The sequence below is a fragment of the Phycodurus eques genome, chromosome 16, assembly GCF_024500275.1.
Source record: "Phycodurus eques isolate BA_2022a chromosome 16, UOR_Pequ_1.1, whole genome shotgun sequence".
NCBI lineage: Eukaryota > Metazoa > Chordata > Actinopteri > Syngnathiformes > Syngnathidae > Phycodurus > Phycodurus eques.
The window spans coordinates 19,577,596-19,596,797 of record NC_084540.1 but is presented as its reverse complement, the minus strand read 5'-3'; the positions used below and the strand labels follow the sequence as shown (position 1 = coordinate 19,596,797).

Sequence of the window (19,202 nt, the reverse complement as noted above, 5' to 3'; positions counted from 1 at the left end):
GATTGGTTCCGCTTGATTTGAGGGGAAGTGCTTCTTCCTCATCGTCACCTCCACTCGCTTTTTAATTTTTTTTTTTTTTTTAACTCTAAAGCACTTTTACTTTTCATATCTATACACAATTTTCGACACAAACGGGCGTTCTCCAAAGCACACCCGCGTTTTCGGAAGCGATGGAGCCCAACATATCGCTTCATTCCAAGCTTTCATCCATCATGGAGACGATGGCCGAGTCCGCCATGGCTGAGCTATGCAAGGCGGTGGACGAGGACACGGTCGAGCTGCGTTTGGAACTGTCCCGGCTCCAAACGCTCAACTCGGCCCTGACGGAGAAGGTCGACACGCTGGAGTGCGAGCTGACCGCGGCAAGGAGCGACGCGCCCGGCCCGCTTCGGAGCCACCGCACCGTCGCCATTCAGACCGACGACGACGACGACGACGTTAATGGTAGCTTTTCGTTTGTTTGCCATGTACGCTCGCTTGACACGACATTAGGTACACTTTCTGAACCGGAAATCATTAGATTGTCAGGAATACTGCCAGTGATGGTAATTAATTAAAGAACTATATTAGGTGTTAATACAAATGTAAACATTGTATGGAATGTAGTCGGTTACAATTGCGCTGTTGAAAAATAGTTGTGTAAGTATTTGAATCACTTTTTCAAAATAATATAACTACAGTAATCACATTTGATTACGTTTTGATTTTCTTCATTTTGTATGAATGCATCAACGGAAACCTTGGATGGGTCCTCAAAAAAAAACCAAAAAAAACAGTGGATTAAAACCACAAAAACCTTTTCAGAGGGAGCGATATAAAAATACAAGGCGAACTTTTGCAGGTATTTTTCAAACGTAACTAAAATTGTAATAATAGAAATCTCGTTACATGTAATTAGTTACTCACCAACACTTTATTTAAATAATTGTAGACAATTTTGTGTCCCAAAATAAGTACAATCTGTTATATCGTGTGTACCTTGACTTACGAGTGCCAAAACTAACGACGAAACGAGTTTTTCGGATTACGAACTGTTTTTGCTTTTTGTTGAGTCAAAGTCTGAGTTACTCGGGATCTTCAGATTTGCATAAAACAATTTGAGTGCAATTAAGGAACTGTAATGCCCTCGCTCTTGGGCAAGGGGAGACCCAAAAAAAACATAGCAGTGTGATCGTCAGCAAGCTTACCTTGCCGCTGGGGACATTCAGAGACAGAACATTGTGGTGCTGAGATATTGCATTCAACTTTTGTTTTCACTGGAACCATAGCTGATTTGATGAGCCGTTTGCAGTTTCACAGGCCGTGTGTAACGTTGATTTTTGCTTTTTCCAGCATACAGTAATGATTACTTTATAAAACCAGATGATTTCTGCACATTCTCTTTTTTTTGTTTTTATACAATGCTTTGCTTTTTTGGTGGGGGGGGGGGGGCAGTAAAATACTGTATGTGAACAAAAATTGTGGTAGTTTTTGAGGGTCTGGAAAGGATAAATGACTGAATGTGCAATAAAATACAAGCATAAAATGTATGGAAAATACTGTACAGTATTGTTGCGTCTGTGTTTTAGATATGTGCCCTTAAGTGGTACCTGGTATAAGTTATATTTCTCTGTTGCTGCTTACAGGACACTAGCACACACAGTAGCTTTAGTTAGTTAAAACTGACCACACTATGTTATGAACACGCACACGGCCTACAGACTTATGATAACATTCAGGCTGAGAACATGCAAGAACTGGTTTGATAAAGAGCCACTGCGGGGGCTGTTATCTGAAAAGAAGACTCACTCGTCTTCCGGATCCCACGAGAGAAGGAAGAGAGTCCAGCGCTGTATGCCTCCACTCGACCGAAGCTTTTTGTTATTGATACTCAAAAGACAAGTTTAGTGTACCAGAGTTGTATTTGGGGACAAGCTCACCGAGCAAACATGAGAAGAACAGGGCAGAAGGAATTCCATCAGGACATTTTCCTTACGAGGCTGGGTGAGCAACTCGCTTGGAATTCTTTACACGGTTAAGGTGGAGTCTGACGTCAGCAAGTCTGTGTGTGAGCTGTGACTGACAGCAGCTCCTGCATGAACGTGCTCTTTTGTGTTTGTGTTCCCGGCGTTCAAAAATTGTTAAAAAAGTGCATCGGCGACTATGGCTCTCCTTTCCCACATACGAGGACATTACAAGCGTAAAAGTAATAAGAAAAAAATCTGCGACACAGTGTACCCTGCTTTAGCAGTTACCCCGTGAACAGTGTACCTTTTTACATTTCTGCAAATTTGAACAAAACAGCAATTATAAAAGATGACCATAATTTGCGGTGTAATTCATTGTACAACAACCCAACTCACAAATTATTTTTCCACCATACCAGTTGTTATGACATACCACCATACCACGCGCCAGACACACAAATCACATTTAAAATCAACCTTTCCGTATTCCATGACATGCATAGCTACTAATTTTACACAGAAACAGCCATGTTTTCCCCAACAGCGACGTGGTGACTACTCATTCATGTCGGACATTTAAAAAAAGGACCTAGTTGTTTGACTTAATCCATTCGGTCTGCTTTTGTCCAGAGTCCGAGTCTCCAGTCATCAACGGAGTCTTTGGAAAGGACTGGTGCCTTAATCTGTGGAAAGACCGATTCCGTACGAATCAAAAGATGGATGCTCAGCAAGTAGACGATGTGAGTTTCTAATATTCAGAGTGTCTATCATACTACTCATGCTGCAACTGAAATGTTGTTGTTTTCTTGTTTGTTTTTCCCCCCTCTCTGCAGGATATGAATGCGTCCATGTCTTTGGAGTCATTCTCTCCTATTGACGTGCCGGTTTTGGAGAAAGGCGCAGAGTTTTATAGTTTTGAGTCTTTCTCGGAGGCCATCGAAAGCTGGCAGAGGTCCAATTTCGTGGAGCTTTACAAGCGTAGTTCCAGGACCGTGGAGAATGCCAAAAAGCGGGCCAGGAAAAAATCATACAGCGAGAATTTAGTGTTCGCCGAGCTGGACTTTGCGTGCGCTCACGGCAGCAAAGGGTAAATTTGGACGACCGTTACCACCGAAATGAGCCCCGTAACAGATCAGATTAATGTTGTGATCTTCTGGGTAAATTATATATAAATGTCTTTTTTTTTTTCTTTTTAGCCCCGATGTGAAACGTTGTCCGTTCACCATCAAAGTGCGAGTCACACCTGATGGACGGAAGCTCTACATAAAGGACATCAGTCCTGGAAATTGCCACAACCACGAGCTCTCCCAGGTAAGGCTATTAGCCATGTGATAATGTAATTAATGTAGAGCGAGTGAAAATGATTAGTACGCTTTGCCTACAATGAAAGTACTGAATTTACTCAAAACAGTGGCCTATATAAAAGGCTCCTCTATGTCAAATAAACGCCTGGTTCTCTCTGCAGTCGGCTAAATAAATGACTATGGCCACTATTTGAGGTAATCAGGATAATACTCGTCCAAGGAGTTTTGTAGATGGATACTTTTTCATGGGAATATATGACTTTTTTTGCAGCAAACTGAGGTTAAATTATGTTTGGAAAAAAATGTGTGTTTATTTATTTACCGCGTTGGATTACAGTTTAACACACCAATCAATTGTGACCCCAAAAATGAAGGGGAGTCACATTTTAGAATTGCTTGGATGCATTTCTTGCTTGTGCCCAAACAAAATGGTAATTAGTTTGTTAAGCTGTGTTTACATTATGTTCCCAGCGGCCCTGTTTCAGGCCACCGTGGACAAAACGGGAGGGAGAGACAACGCAGGGGGAGGGATGTGACAGGCCGTGATTGCCGTGGGTGGCTTTTTAAACTGTCAAAAAAATTGCCGAGGCAGTCACGGTGCGGATGAGAAACCTAGTCGGCTGTAGTAAAATGGGGTGAACGCGCTTAAACCTGACAGTCCATAACAGGGCGTGTGCTTAATTTACCCATTTCCCACTCTGAAATACCTGTTTTCAAAGTTGTGAGTGAGTGAGAGAATATACATTTTGTGTACTTGAATAACTTGGCCATCGTCTCTTTTGCATGTTTTGGTACGACATATGGATTAGCGAGTTAGTTGTTGACAAAAACTAATATTATCGAAGATTTATGAAGTGTCCACCCTACGCTGACGCCGATTCTGTAGTCGGGTCAAGGCAGCGGAGCGTCGTCCAACTCCGCCAGGCCACAAACGTGCTCCAAAGCTACCCGGTGGCCATGTTTCATCCGTAAAAGGCCTTGACAGCACGTGAGGGTTGTGATGTATCCCATCAGAACATGACGGGCTGCATCCGTGGTAAACCGCGGGCTGAAATGTTGTGCACCTTTGAGTCTCTGGGACGAAAGCAGCCCCCATCTCCCCACGAGCAAACACGAAAAAATGCTTAAGTTTCAGGAAAATGGGGCTGCCGTGCCCGCCGGGAACATAATATAAACGTAGCCTCAGAGTTTTTTGAGACATTTCCGGTGACTTCCCATTATTCCCATGGAAAGTGTCCAACTGAACGGTTCCAAAACTCCATGTAAGGTTAGTAACACACACAAAAAAAGGCAAGTTTATTTATATAGACCTTAAACACAAAAGAGGAACAAAGGGCTTCACAAGCCCACAGTTCACTGATGACGACGAGTGGTCCGTGGTCATGGGATCAACTATGTTGGTTACCAAAATGTTACTACCAGCAGTTTGTGATAGCTTCCTTCGGCCTCCGTGAACCCGGAAGTTAAGCCAATTCACAACAGAAGTAAAAGTTATCTCAAGGCACTTTACACTCTCACTCAGTCCCAGCGCCATCATCCCCGACCTCCCAACCGCCAATGTCGAGCAGTTAAAATATGAAGGGGCAGCGGCACCTCCACAAACAAGAAGCACCGATTGCAGAAGAGAGAAAGACAAAAAGAAGTAGGATTTTCATCAAAAACAGATTTTCATTCCAGTTGTTCCATTTGGCAGGCTGTGTTGACCGGGTCCGACCCCGAACACGTCGATGTGATTCAGGTCAAAGTTGAAGATTATTTGGAGGGCGCTGGTGGCAGCTTCCCCCAGGAAACACTCAGTCAAGAAAGTAAGTGAAGCCAGTTGTCCACTGTCTTAAACGGTGCACACACACACACACACACAGAGCAATTTTTAACATCTTAAATGATTTTTATTTTTTTTTTTTAATGTGAGAGACCCCACAAATGACAACGGGAAACAACTCATGAGTGTCTTCTTACTATCCTTATAGTGTGTGATGTATTTGATGACAACACAGCACACCACGCACGTAACCATATCTCCACAGACGTTTACGAGTATCCAGATGTCTGTTGTAGTACCACGATGGACCTTTGAGAGGCAGCATGGTTCCACAAGGCATCCACACTGCCGGAAAATGCAAAGAAGAAGAAAGAGTAGTAGTAGAAAAAGAAAAAGTGAGACAAGATTGATGTTGCAACTCCTTGTTATTTTAATTTTGATGATGTATTATACAAACACTCAACACAACCGGTTACTCCTCTAATTCGATCGCTTCCTCTCTGGCTATCATTCCGTTCAACTCGGTGTTGACCACACTTATAAAGATTTACTATGGTAAATATGGAACAGGTTTATCGTTTACAATTGTTTCCCAAGCAGCTCAGGGAGGAAAAATCCGCTCTTAACATACCCCAGGATAATCACTCAGGATAATCTTTTAGAGACAGCAGCTAATCAGTTCTTTGCTGATTTTGATCGGGGGTAGGGAGGGATCTCTCTTAGCACACCGCACACCACCGGATAATCACTCAGGATTATCTTTCAGAGACATTTGATGATCAGTCCTTTGCTAACTTTGATCAGAAGAGAGGAAAAAATACTCAAATTCCGCCCGATAATTGTGTGTACCCTCCTTTACTGGAAAATTACCACCCTGCTTTCACCAAGCACTTTGCTTCAGTTGTGTTTTTGTTTCCATTGTCAAAAAAAGGGTTAAGAAAAGGGTTAAGAATTTCCTTGAATGTGTGATTGTCAGTTAATCGTGTCTTGAAGAAATGGATGCAAAACAAAGTCCACCTCTTAATAGCCACAAGCTGAGTTTGTGGTATGACAAATTAAAAACATGACCTCAATTTAAGGCCTGCATCTACACAGACCTCCTCGACAGCACGGAAGCAGGATTTCAGAACGCTCAGAGTGAGATTCTCCCATCCCATCAAAACAGAATTGAGTTTTATAAATCGATAAAAATCGATTTATTGATGCCCGTAGTCCATCATGAAATTTTGTCTACCCTAGTCAGTTGACAAGAGTCAACAATTCTCTGCTCAACAAGAACCTGTAAAAAAGAAAAAAAAAATTGTAGCTAAACGGAGAGAGAATTAAATATTGTTTATGTTGCCTTTTTCCGGCCAACATCAGCACACAACAGCGCACCCTGGGCTTTCCAGGAGGTGCAGACCTTCCTCGGTATCCTTGCCGAAGAGGAGGTGCAGCGGGAGCTCGTTGGCGCGGTTCGGAACAGGAGGGTTTTCCAGCTGGTCTCGCAGCGGATGGCCGCCGAGGGTTTCCAGCGGACGTGCGGTCAGTGCCAGATGAAGTGCAAGAAGCTGCGCTGCGAGTACCGCAAAATAAAAGAGAAGAACAGGACCAAAGCGTGGAGGTGGTTCAAGTTGGTGGACGCCGTATATGGTCGTAGGCCGGCGATAAAGGACCGGGCGCAGAAACGCGTGGACACGGCCACTCTGCTGGAGGCCATGATGGAGTCTGTCGGTAAGTTTTCCTTACCACTAGCTTTGTGCTCTTTACTGACTTGACTGACAAATTCATTAGATGCGCAAATTTGAGCCAGATTAGCCAAGTTGTCCGGTGTGACCTGTGCCATTTTGCTGGACAGCGTCAATTGCTTTCAACACAACAGGATGGGAGAAATGAGTGTGTGAAACTTTACAACCGTGTCCCAACTGTTTCGCCTCCGTTAGTGATCTGACACTTCCTCCCAAAGTGAAATATTGCTGGGAGGAATTTGTCCCGTCTTTCTCTGTCCGCGTGACAGAAGGTTGATCAACTTCCTATTTCTTCCTCCCATAGGAAATAATGGAAATTGAATTGCCACCCAAAAAACTATTTGCACAGGCAGCATTTTAACTGTAAAAACAAGTTTCACGTGTACCACTTTCCTAAGCTTTGTGTATATTTTTCCTGAAAATGAACTCCAAATTGTACGGCTCTCAAATGTTCTATTGTAGTGTTTTCAGAGTGTGGTACTCCCACAAGTGGTATGCGAAAGAATCACTGAATTAAATGTTCAAACTGCGCATAACGTTACTATTTATTTTTTATTTTTTTTATTTTTTATCCCGAACAGTAAATATCTTAAGTCCACTTCAGTTGTATTTAACTCTTAAGTACAGCACATTTGCATAGTCTTTTTGAACTCTTTGTTTTCAAACATTTATTTAAATACAATATTAATTTAACTTCTATGTGCAATACATTTCAATTGGATTATTCAGAGACAGTTTTTTTCAGTTTCTATATTTAAGTGCAGTGTTAATGTTAAAAATTTTTTATAATGTTACAGTGGCTTACTTTAATAATAAATTGACTTTAGGAATGAAACCTGCCTCTTATTTTGATCAACAGTTAGTTACACTTACTTACTTATTCTGCTAATGCATTTTAAATTTTGGTCATTTTGGTGGTACTTGGAGAGCTAAGTATTTTTCATTTGGTGTTAAAAAGAAAACTACTGTTCCATATTAAAAATGTAAAAGAATGGGAGGGGGAGTGTAGATATTTACTATATGTCCTGGTGTTTAACGCGTCATTTGTGCCACTTTTCAGTGGAGGATCTCGACTCCGGCTGCAGCAACAACAACAACATCCAGCTCATTTCTGTTGGCGAGCCGCTAACTTCACCAAGCGGTTCACCGTCGAGGACCTCGACGGCGGCAGAACCAGAACCGGGACCCTCGGCCCCGATGGCCCCTCGCCGCGTATCTTCCCGAAAAAGGAAGAGGGTCGACCGCGACGTCACCGACACGCTGGAGGAGATGTCGACAGCGGCTTGGAAGCTGGAGGAGATGCACGAACGGCGCCTCCAGATGTACATGGAGGACGCCCACGAGGCCAAGAGGCAGGAGGCCCAACTTATCAGACAGAAACTCGGCCGGTCGACGGCCGTCAACGATGCCTTTTTCGGCGTCGTTCATTCCCGACTCAAACCGGAATAATTCCAATGAACTGCTCCACAAAATGTGGCTAATCATCACAAATCCCTCCTCTGTTGTTTTGATACGTTGTATGTTGTACATGTTCCATAGAAAGTTGTTTAACGGGCTCCAATAATAAACTTCGTAACAGTTTCCAAGCCTTATGTTTTGTAATAACTGTCTTCACAAAATGTTATAAATCATAGCATTTTGCATTTATTTATTATTCGTGCACCAAATACCGTTTCTCGCGTGATGCGTTGAAGGACACTCAGACAATTAGGCATATTCCTATTTTGTGTTTCAACAGACGACGACGACCACGACGACGAACGCTTCTCGGAGGAAGTAGAGGAGACGCCAGTGTGGCTGGAGGACATGTCGCTGGACTCGGACAGTAAGAATCATTACGATAATAATGGGACCGAAGAACAATCTGTGCCGTCGAGTACCGGTACAGAGGACGACTGTTACGAATATGTTATTGAAGATGGTGAGAACAAGCTGACGGTACAAGCAAGCTCGAGCGGCGGGGGCGGCGGAAAGAAATACATTTGTTTACGATGCAACATTGTATTCTACAACCCGAACACCCTGATGATCCACCAGAGAGCCCATCAGCCCTACTGGTGCGACGTGTGCAAGGAGCAATTCGGGACCAAGAGCCAGTTCAAGCACCACAAGTGCGACCTGGTCCCCAACAAGTGCCGCCTGTGCGGGAAGACTTGGGCCAGCCAGTCGGCCCTGCGGACCCACATGGTGGTGCACACGGGGGACAAACGGTTCGTGTGCCGCTTCTGCGGGCAGAGGTTCGCGCAGAAGGGCAGCATGAGGAGTCACCTGATCCGATCGCACATGGGCTGCGGCGAATGCGGAATGACGTTCGACTCCAAGACGCAACTCCTACACCATTTGTTGAAACATAAGATGCGTGCCATTTAGGGAGCGGGGGAGGGGGGGGGGGGGTCACATTGAGGGAAAATTGACTTGAAGTTTGTACAGTGTGAGAAGTGGTTAGCAGCTTCCTCCCACGTTCCAAAAACAAGCATGTTAGGTTCATTGAAGCCGAAATCGGGGGTGTCCAAGCAGAACAATCAAAGGACATTCTTTGACGTTATTAAACACGCTAAAAAACATTTTTGGGGTAGTAATTATATATCATTATTATTCAGAGAATCTGCTACTTTTTGTTAAAGGCGATAAGGCAAATAGTTTTGGATTTTTCATGTTTTTGGGGTGGTCGACAGCCGTATACCACTAAAATAGTTCGGCTCCTGCCTGAGCAGATCTCCCATTTTCAAAACGAAAACCAGCATTCTGTAATACACCGACAATCTTTCAAGTAGTTTTTACTTGAGGATCATTGTTAATAGTTCATGTGATATGTTCACAAATTCAGACCTTGACACAGCAGAAAGTGGAGGAAAATATTCTTGCTTCTGAAACGCTGTTATCTTTATTTCCGGCTCATAAAGAGAGATATTGTTACTTTTATTTGTAAATTGTTTCTTTAGATGTCTAGAAAAGCTCTATATAAAGCTTTTATTGTTAGTAGTAGTATCCATAGCTTGATTAATCAAACACGAATCAGTTATCCAATTTGTCGACTATTTTGATCATCGGTTATCATTTAGAGTCGTGGCTTACCTTAAAATTGTCCAAATCCTCAGAATTTGAGCCTCTCACGACTAAATATTTTCTGATATCTCTAATCCTCAAAAATTGCAGAATGATTTGTCTGTTTCATCAAAAAAAAAAAAAAAAAACATTGGCGAACATTGATCATTTTTTATGCTGAAAATGTTAGACTGAACCAGTAACTGAATCATTGTTTTGTTTCTGCATTTTCTGCACTGTCAATTTGAAATATCCTGTTTTTTTAATTAAGGGATGGAAAAGTTTTTGATTAATGTGACTCATCTGTCAATTAAAAAAAAAATCGACAGCTTGATTATTAAATGAACTGTTAGTTGCAGCCCTAGCGGTAGTAGTTGTCAGGTGTGTTGCACCCACGTGCACACACACACCCACGCCCAATTGCATTGTGGGCCATTTCAAATGTTACATTTTATATATGCCATGGGCTGCTAAAAAATGAACGGCGGGCAGAAAATGCCCCCCCCCCCCCACCCCCGAGCTGTAGTTTGGACACCCCTGCTCTAAATTGTCCATAGGTGTGAATGTGAGTGTGCATGCTTGCTTGTCTATGTGTGCCTTGCAATTGGTCGGTGACCAGTTGTCTCACCCAAAATCAGCTAGGATAGGCTCAAGCTCACCTGCAACTCTTAACGGGGACAAGCGCTATAGAAAATGGATGGGTGAATGGATTCGGTGGCTTGGAGAAAGATAGGACAAGCCCCCTTCAAAACCAGCAGATTTCAACAGAGCTGTAAACAGCGAGTGGAAAGTGTACTGTTGTTGCATATATAAAATTGCATACATCTTAAATCTTGTAGTTTTTGTTTCAAGCTTTAAAACGTATATTAGTCAGATTTCATCTTCACAATAGTCATCAGCCTTCAGTTGGGTGTTAAGAGGTTTATTAAATAAAACATTGCTCAAAAATACAGTCCGAGTGTGCTTTGTTCTGAAATAAAGAATGCACTTTTCATTACACCCCGGTGAACATTTGCACATATTTTAATATGGGGTAGCCTCGAGGGGAGGGCTTTGCTAGGGCATGCAAGCACGACGCAAGTCTGCTATTTCGTTTGGCAAACAACAAGCACAACAGGTTTTTTTTTTTTTTTTTTACTGGGGGATTTTTCAAGGTAACAAAGTTTCTTTGTAACAAGTCATTTGTCTACTTTCATAGTATGTTGAATTTATTTGAACATGTTTATTCGACAAAAGCTTCCTCTGCAACCTTGGTTTTGTCTTTGCAGGTGCATCTCAATAAATTAGAACACTGATTCTCACTGCTTTACAAGCGCTAGTGGTACTTGTAAGTACTGTTCAGTTGTTTTTAGCTTTTACGTTTTAAACATTTATAAAAGGTACAATTTTTATTTAACCTGTAAGTGCAAAACATTTTAAGTAAATAAGTGCATTTTTTTATTTTTTTTATTTCACTGTGTAGGTTCCAGCTCACCCGCAACCTTAGTGAGGAATAGGATAAGCAGTACAGAAAATGGATGGATGTATTTAAGGGCAGTGCTAATGTAAAAATTGCATGACAGTGCAGTGGCTTACTGTATAAAAAATGCTTTTTGCAATAATTTTTTTTTTGATGAACATGTAGACTTATTACACTACTTAATGCATATTAATGTTGGTCATTATGGTGGTACTTGAAGAGCAAAGTAATTCTTTAAGTGGTAACTGGTGTAAAAAGTTTGAGAGCCTCTGAATTATCATACGGTACAACATTTTAATTCAGTAGTTCAATTCAAAAAGTGAAACTCGTACAGATTCATTAAACACATCCCAAAATACTTTTCAGAAGGCCAGTTCTTACCGAATTTCTGCATTAAAAATCATTAGATATAATAAAATTTCTTAAGATGATTTTTTTTTAGCTGTAAGTTATAATCATCAAAATTATTTTGAAGAATTATGAAATATTCCACTTTGTGTCGTGAATCTATATAATTTGAGTTTCACTTTGAATTACACTACTGAAATAAATGACATTTTCCATGATAGTTAGACTAAGAGTATAATAATAACACTGTCACAATTTCAATTAAAAAAAAAACATGCTTGCTGAAAGTTGATTGAGGCAACCAGACCTTTTTCCTTGAAACATTCAAAAAGGAGTTGCGCAATTCCACTATTATGCTGATAATATTCACATTTTTTGAGATACACCTGTGTCTACTTTGTGCCCTTGTTTTTTTTTTTTGGGGGGGGGGGGGGCTATTTCAGCATGTTTAGCAACATTGTTAGGATCTAATTCATTCTGATTGCTGAACAATGACGGCAAATCGGTGTGCCAAGTTGCGTCGTTTCACCCACAAGGAAGCAACAATATAAATACAAGGTGGGGGAAATAAGCACTCATATTTTCAAAATCCTTTTTAAAAAATGTACATCATATAGTCACAAGTTATTGAAATGAAAACGGCACACTTTGTGCACTATTTACTATTGTGATGAGGTAGTTGAAGGCCTACGCGACACGTCGGCACAACCTTATTATTCGGGCTTTTACGAGACAAGACCGTTGACTCCGGCCTCGGAGGAGGTATTTCAAACAATGCACAGCAAACGTGTGACGGCATGCGTTGAGGATGACGTCAGCGTTTCAATGAGGTATTCACACCAAGTGCCATAAAACTGACATCGAAAATGACTACAGTACGTCCCACGTGGATTTTTCGCATGCATTCCAACAGCAAGCAGATGACAGCACAATTAAGAGTGTAGCTGAAAAAAAGGCCGGTTAAAGGAATTCAAGCACATAAGAAATCAAAAATAACTGACAGCAATGTTATCCACTTTAAATGTTGTCCCTCCTGCTTCATTTAGTAAAAAGGAGTATTAGGGCCACACTGGAAAGAAAGGGATCTTTTTTTTTTTTTGCCATCGATCCAACATTACTCTCGCCCTAATACTCCTTTGGTAAAGCTAAAGCACGACCGCATGCATCCGCTTCCCATTCAGGTGGTCTTCATGTGGTTGAAACACTGGTGGTGGTTCAAGCCGTACTTGTATGCGTAACATTTGCCGCAGTCCACGCAGCTGTAGGGCTTCTCGCCCGTGTGCGTCCGAAAGTGAATGTTCAGCGAGCTTTTCTGGGAGAAACTGCGCCCGCAGTCGGGACAGCTGTACGGCTTCTCCCCGGAGTGCACGCGCTGGTGCAGCTTTAGGTACGTCTTCTGGGCGAAGCGTTTGCCGCACAACGTGCAGCTGAAGGGCTTCTCGCCCGAGTGTCGTCTCACGTGCACCTTCAGGCTGCTAAGGTAGTTGAAGACTTTGCCGCAGAAGAGACATTGGAAGTGCTTGGTCGGTCTGGCGGGTTTTGCGGGGAGGATAGCGAGCTCTTTGGCGCCGACGCCGCTATGGACATCGCTGGCGTAGTTGACGTAGTCCCCGGTTGCGGCGGCGGCGGCAGGCACACCTGCGGCGTCGAGCAGCGTGCTCATGGAGGCGTCCTCAATCAGCTTGTCCATGATGTTGGGCTGCGTGCGCTGCGATTGGCTGTCCACCATCAACGGGAAGCTGTTCAGATCATCCGAGTGCAGCTGGAGCTCGTTGACGGAGCGATGGAGCTCGGCGTCCAGCAGCCCGACATCTGCGCGACCGTCTGAATCAAGATAAGCAAAGGCTCAATTATCTTAAAAGATTTTTTTCCCCTGCCGATCAAAATTAGCAAAGACCCGATTATCTAATGTGTAAAAGATTTTTCTTAAGCAATTATTCTGCAGCGTTAGGTGTTAAGAGTGATTTATTTTTATTTTTTTACCCCCCTACTGATCAAAACTGTCAAAGGCCCGATTAGCAAATATCTCAAAGATTATCCCGAACGATTATGTTGTGGTGCGAGGTGTGATATCAGTTGTTGTTGTTTTTTGCTCCCCGATCTGCTTTGAAAATTGTTAAGGGCCAATAATCGTCAATGTAAAACCTGTTCCGTATTTACAAGAGCAAATCCTTGTGTGCGTGGTGTAGCGTGTTGGTCATCTGGAGTACACCACAGACTACAAGAGCGCTTGCTGATGTTTTCCCCCCCCCTCATCCAGTGTGGGATCTCTCACATTCTAAAAATGGATGTAAAAAAAAAAATCGGAACGTGTGCACACCCTGCTTCACTTTTAATCGGTTTACCTTTCCTGTTTCCCGTTAGCCTCATCTGCTGCCCGAGCGGATGATCGTCGTACGTTTCCTCCTTGACGAAGATGAGATCGGGTTCTGCGTCGATTAAATCTAAAACCTGCCAAAACGTTCTCCTATGAATGCACTGAAAAGACACGACAGGCTCAATGTGAGAACAGCGCCGCAGATGTCACACAGACCTGCGTTCCCAAGCTCGACATGGCAACGGGCTCGGCTGCCTCTTTCCTTTGAGCGGACGCTCTTTTGTCTTCCCTCCACAGGTCCATGCACCAGTCCTTCCCGAAGACGCCGTCGATGGCCAGCGCCGCCACCTGCTGCTGCTGGTCTGCAAAGATCAAAGTACGACGGTAAGACATTCATCCGAATAGCGACACAATCCTAACAAGTTGACATGCATCTAAACACGTGTTTACACATTACACAATCTGGATCTGGCCAGGATTCAAATGTAAAGCACATGAATACGCATACACATTCAAACATGCTTGGAAAGAGAGTCTGGATCAAGTTCAGATTAGACCGACAGAATTTAAATGGTCATACACAAAGATGCTGAAAGGCACGATCTAGATCAGATCCATATTAGGTTTCTTCAGAACGGGTCCTCCAAATGCATAAAAATAACTTTCCTGCCAATACAAAAATTTTTATCACTTTGGCATAAAACACACACACACAGCTCACCAGGCATGCACACATTCCAATTTGGATTCTAATACACAATGTGGATCAGATCCTGATTACAATTTAACACAGCTAACCCTGCATACGGGAATCCAAAGTACAATCTGGATCAGATCTGTACTCAATTTACAACTTTTTTTTTTTTTTCTTAACCAATCATAAACAAAAATATAATTGTTTTCAAAAATACAATCTCGATCAAATCTGGAATCCTTACCATGCATACACAAATTCAAATTGCCTCCAAATATACCCCCCACCCGCCACCTTCCTTCTAACGTGCTCCATTTATAAACCCACCCACCGGTTTTGCGATCATCTTGACCTTCGGGATTCCTCCGGCCGATCAGGTTAACGTGGGCCGGGTAGTAGTGAGCCTCGCGGGCAGCCCTGAGCTGGACCTCCAGGGAGTAACACCTCTTCTTCAGGGCCTCGTTCTCGCTCTTGTGCAGGGAGATCTCGCCCAGGAGGACCGACGAGCACTCGTCCGCCAGGTTTCCGATCTCCGCCAGGGCGGTCTTGGTGAGCTTCTCCAGGATGGCCGCCAGCTGCATGCGGAAGCTTCTGTTGGTGGTGTCGCACATCATCTCGACGCGGAAATAATTCGACGGTTCGGCCTCGCCGCGTCCGGCATGTAATGGACAAAACCAGATCCGCGAGCAAACTGTGTCGGAGCAAGGCTAGCTGCGAGCTGCTGTGCCGCGGTGCATTGTGGGAGGCGGACGTCGCCCTTTCCGAGTCTCACCTGAACGCGGCACGGGAGATGCACTTCAAACGCTATTTGACCAATTTAGAATTTCAATTATAGTTCATAATTTGTCTTTACCCGCGGCCCTTGTGAGGATAAGCGGTACGGAAAACGGATAGATGGACTTTGTCTTTATGGTATGAAACAATTCCTTTGGTTTAGTCATGATTTAAACGACCATTTCGTTAACGAGCTAATACGTCAACCATGGTTCCTAAAACGTAGCTGGTCGTGTTTATATATTTGAATTTCTTGTTCAGTAATTGCAATCCAAATGTGTCTTTTATGGGCAGTAAGCTTGACATAGAAATAAACGCCAGATCGCAGCTCGGCCATCTTGTGCTTTATTTTCAAAGTAATGAAAGTCACAAAGCATTCATTTAGGAGGTAATCATAAATATACTGGTTGTTAGATACATTTAAAGCGTTAAATTGTATTGTTTTAATAGGCTGCAAGTTGTCGTACATGTGGTATGTTATAATTACAAAATAAAAATGGTAAAAAAAATAAATTATAAACAGGCGTTGAAATTACCTTAACATTATATAATCGCATTAAATAAAAACATTTATTCAGCATGTATCAACTTTTTCAACATAAATGCACCTCAACTTACAATTTTTCCAGATAAAAGCTGTCGCGCGTCTGATTCTATTTGTTGAGTTGCGCATAAAAATGTGTTACTTACGAACTTTTAATGCTGACAGCAGAGAGTGAACAAATCTTCGGGGGGGAAAAGTCCGATCGCTTACTTCAAGCTGTTCCAAGTTCAAGTTAACTGTACGACTAAACGCAAAACTAAGAGAATTACACGTCGTGTATTTCATCAAACGACGTAACTTGCAAACGTGTGCTAGCTTAATGCTAAGACAGAATGCGAAACACCATCACGAAACAATGGACGGTCCATAAAACGGTGCAGTAACATATGTAGACAGGCAATATAATATTCACAAGGATATATTCTTTATCCTCGGCGGGAAAAAAGTGATTTACTGAGTCACTTGTGAAACTCTTCTTTGGATGTCTGTATTTTAGTGACCCCTGGTGGCCAAGTTGCGCACAATTGGAGGCGCACCAGGTGGGGTTAGAATGCATTAATGAAGTTACCATTAATTTCAAAGGGGGAAAATGATTTGAGATGAGAGTTTTTTGAGTAATGAGCATGGTCATGGAAGGAATTAAACTTGTATGTCAAGGCACAACTGGCGTACTTTGCCCAGGTGTGCTTTAAAGTCAACGCGTTCCCCAAAAAAATGAACAGAACAATTACAATTTCGACATTTGTGTTTATATTTCTGCCAACCGGCTGAACTTAAAAGTTACACGAGACCGGCCACAGTGTTAGGTGAGGTTTCGTTCTGGAACATTCCGCTCAGCGTTGCATTACTACCGTAGAGTTGCAAATCGGACTCGAGGTGAACCAAGAGGTGCTTTTTTAGATTGCAGTTCTTTGTGAAGCCCTTGCCGCACTGGACGCACACAAAAGGCTTTTCTCCCGTGTGCGTGCGCTGGTGCATGTCCAGGGTGCACTTCTGGATGAAGCCCTTGCCGCAAACGGGACATCGGTACGGCTTCTCGCCGGTGTGCGTGCGCTGGTGCGTGTATAGGTGGCCCTTCTGAGCGTAGCGCTTCCCGCACAGCGTGCACCGGAAAGGCTTCTCCCCCGTGTGGCTCCTCTGGTGGATTTCCAGCTGGCTGTAGCAGCGGAAGCTTTTGCCGCACTGCGAGCAGCCGAACCTCTTGGCCGAGGCGGCGGTCCTCAGGTGGTGCATCTTGGCGCTCCGGAGCGAGCTTTGGGGGGGAGCGCCCGGGGACGGGCTTTTGCCGGCCTCGTGGTTTGCGGGTGCTAGCTGGGGGTTCCGCTGCGTGTCCCTCCTTTGGGGCGAGGTGAGGCACGAGGTCGCGTTCAGGCTCACGATGCAGTCGAGGAAGACGGGAAGGTGGCGTTCCGACGCCGGTTTGTGGCGCTGGCTCACATCTGGACTCTTCTGGGTGTCTGTTGAGAGGACAATTAAATGCATAATGCGTAAAAATTACAGTGATGAAATTGGCTGTTTCTGAGCACGGGTACAAAGATTGAAATTAGCTTTAATGTGGATCTTGGGTTAACAAATTCAAATTTCTGTCCCATATGCAATCGGGTTCAAATTTAAATGAAAAATTGACCGTTTGTCACCCCACATACACAAATTCAATTAGCTTCTCCCAGAATATACAATCTGGATTTTCAGTTTCTGATATCACATAAACAGATTCAAATTGCTTCCAAAAACACAATCTGGATCAGATTTGGATTAAATTTGAATACATTTTACCCTACACATGAATAAAAATTCAAAGTGCTTCCAAATTTGCATTCAGATCAAATCCAGATTACATGTACAGATTACATGTTCCACACATACACGCATTCAATTATCTTCTTTCCAAGTATACAATCTGGATCAACTAGATTAAATTGAGATCATCTGATGCTGCATAAACAGATTCAGATATCTTTCAAACACACAATCTGGAGATCCAGATTGAATTGATAGCATCTGACATACACACAAATTCCATTTGCTCGCAATTGCACGTGACATATACACAAATTCCATTTGCTCGCAATTGCACGATCTGGATCAGATCTAGTTGAATTTGACAGTATATGACTGCGTACACAGAATCAAATTGCGCTCAAACGCATAATCTATCAGAAACTGGATTCATTTTACGGTATCTGAGCCTACATGCACAAATGCAAATTGCTTCCAAAGGCACAATCTAGATCAGATCTGGATTCACTGTACAGTATCCGACAGTGTAAACGCCTACAATAAACAAATATAGCCTGGATTCGCAACTCACTGTTTTCACTTGCTCTTTCTCGTTCCGTTCTCTCTGTTGTCCACCTCTGTTGGCTCCTCCTTTACTACCACCAGTTGAGGATGCTCTGTTGCCAACTGAGGCGTCTAATTGAGGCAACATGACAAGATCATCTCATCTGACAAATCATCACATCTCAACATGGTAACCGCCAAAAAGACAAACCTCAGTTGCAGGATGCTGCTCATCTTGGAGCGAAGTGCTCGTCTCGGGCGGGGATCTGATGTTCTCCCATGTAAACTCACTAGGGTGCAACAGTTTGGGAGTCAGTGCAGGGTGCACCTACGACAGAACTTCCTTGGCATCTCCAGCCTGCAAGAATCCACCAAGAGACAGGCTTACCTTTTCGCGGCGCTGTCCAAGGCTTCCCTGGCGTCCTGCTGCCTGCCCCGCTGAGCCATGTGCAGCAGCGTCTCCATCAGATGCAGTTTCTCCGTGAGCGACGCGATTTCGTTCCGCCCGCGGGTGATCTCGATTTTCAGCATCTTCGACTCGATCTCCACCAGTTTTCCGATTTCAGTCACGGCCGCTTTGGACAACGCGTCCATGATGGACACGAGCTGTGTCTGGAAGCAGAAGGCCGTCATATTGCGTGAAATAATGATTTCAACACAGGAGGAATCTGACGCGTACAAACAATACAACACAAGCTTGTTTTGTGTGTGCGTGAAGTTCACTTGACGCCACTGTTACCGGAAGTACTGCTGTCCTCTAGCGGGTGGAAGAAACGCTACACTCGAACGTTTCACTTTGTAAAGTAAATGCAAAACTCCTCATCTTAAACTTGCTAACAAGCCTTGTGCAATGCCATACACGCTTTCGGGAGTTTGTTTTATTTTAAACCCCGAGGTAGGATAACATTTCTTTCAGACAACTCAAGCTGGAAACAGTTACCCATAATGCATCGCGATCTTGAAACGAAACGTGATTGGTTACCGAAACCCGTTTAGGAA

General features: G+C 43.3%; 2 protein-coding genes across 5 annotated transcripts; one reads left to right on the top strand and one right to left on the bottom strand.

Moving 5' to 3' along the window:
• Nucleotides 1-17: 17 nt before the first annotated feature.
• LOC133415128 (zinc finger and SCAN domain-containing protein 31-like) lies at nt 18-10,680 on the top strand. Of its 4 annotated transcripts, none has more exons than XM_061700961.1 (7): nt 18-444; nt 2,577-2,686; nt 2,780-3,033; nt 3,143-3,257; nt 4,944-5,055; nt 8,478-8,660; nt 8,777-10,680. In XM_061700961.1, the coding sequence occupies exons 1-7, from the start codon at nt 171-173 to the stop codon at nt 9,091-9,093; spliced, it is 1,365 nt and encodes a 454-aa protein (XP_061556945.1). In that variant the 5' UTR covers nt 18-170; the 3' UTR covers nt 9,094-10,680. The 4 variants fall into 4 exon arrangements, with proteins under 4 accessions (XP_061556945.1, XP_061556942.1, XP_061556943.1 ...); XM_061700958.1 differs by lacking the exons at nt 8,478-8,660; nt 8,777-10,680 and adding exons at nt 6,375-6,725; nt 7,800-8,320; XM_061700960.1 differs by lacking the exons at nt 18-444; nt 8,478-8,660; nt 8,777-10,680 and adding exons at nt 1,803-1,983; nt 6,375-6,725; nt 7,800-8,320.
• Nucleotides 10,681-10,699: 19 nt separating this feature from the next.
• Nucleotides 10,700-19,037, bottom strand: LOC133415123 (zinc finger protein 155). The gene is made up of 8 exons (XM_061700954.1): nt 18,592-19,037; nt 18,415-18,493; nt 18,232-18,335; nt 16,704-17,377; nt 14,934-15,309; nt 14,125-14,270; nt 13,937-14,042; nt 10,700-13,415 (listed from the first exon to the last, which is right to left on the bottom strand). Exons 4-8 carry the CDS (start codon nt 17,151-17,153, stop codon nt 12,769-12,771), a joined length of 1,725 nt encoding a protein of 574 aa, XP_061556938.1. The 5' UTR covers nt 17,154-17,377; nt 18,232-18,335; nt 18,415-18,493; nt 18,592-19,037; the 3' UTR covers nt 10,700-12,768.
• Nucleotides 19,038-19,202: the final 165 nt, after the last annotated feature.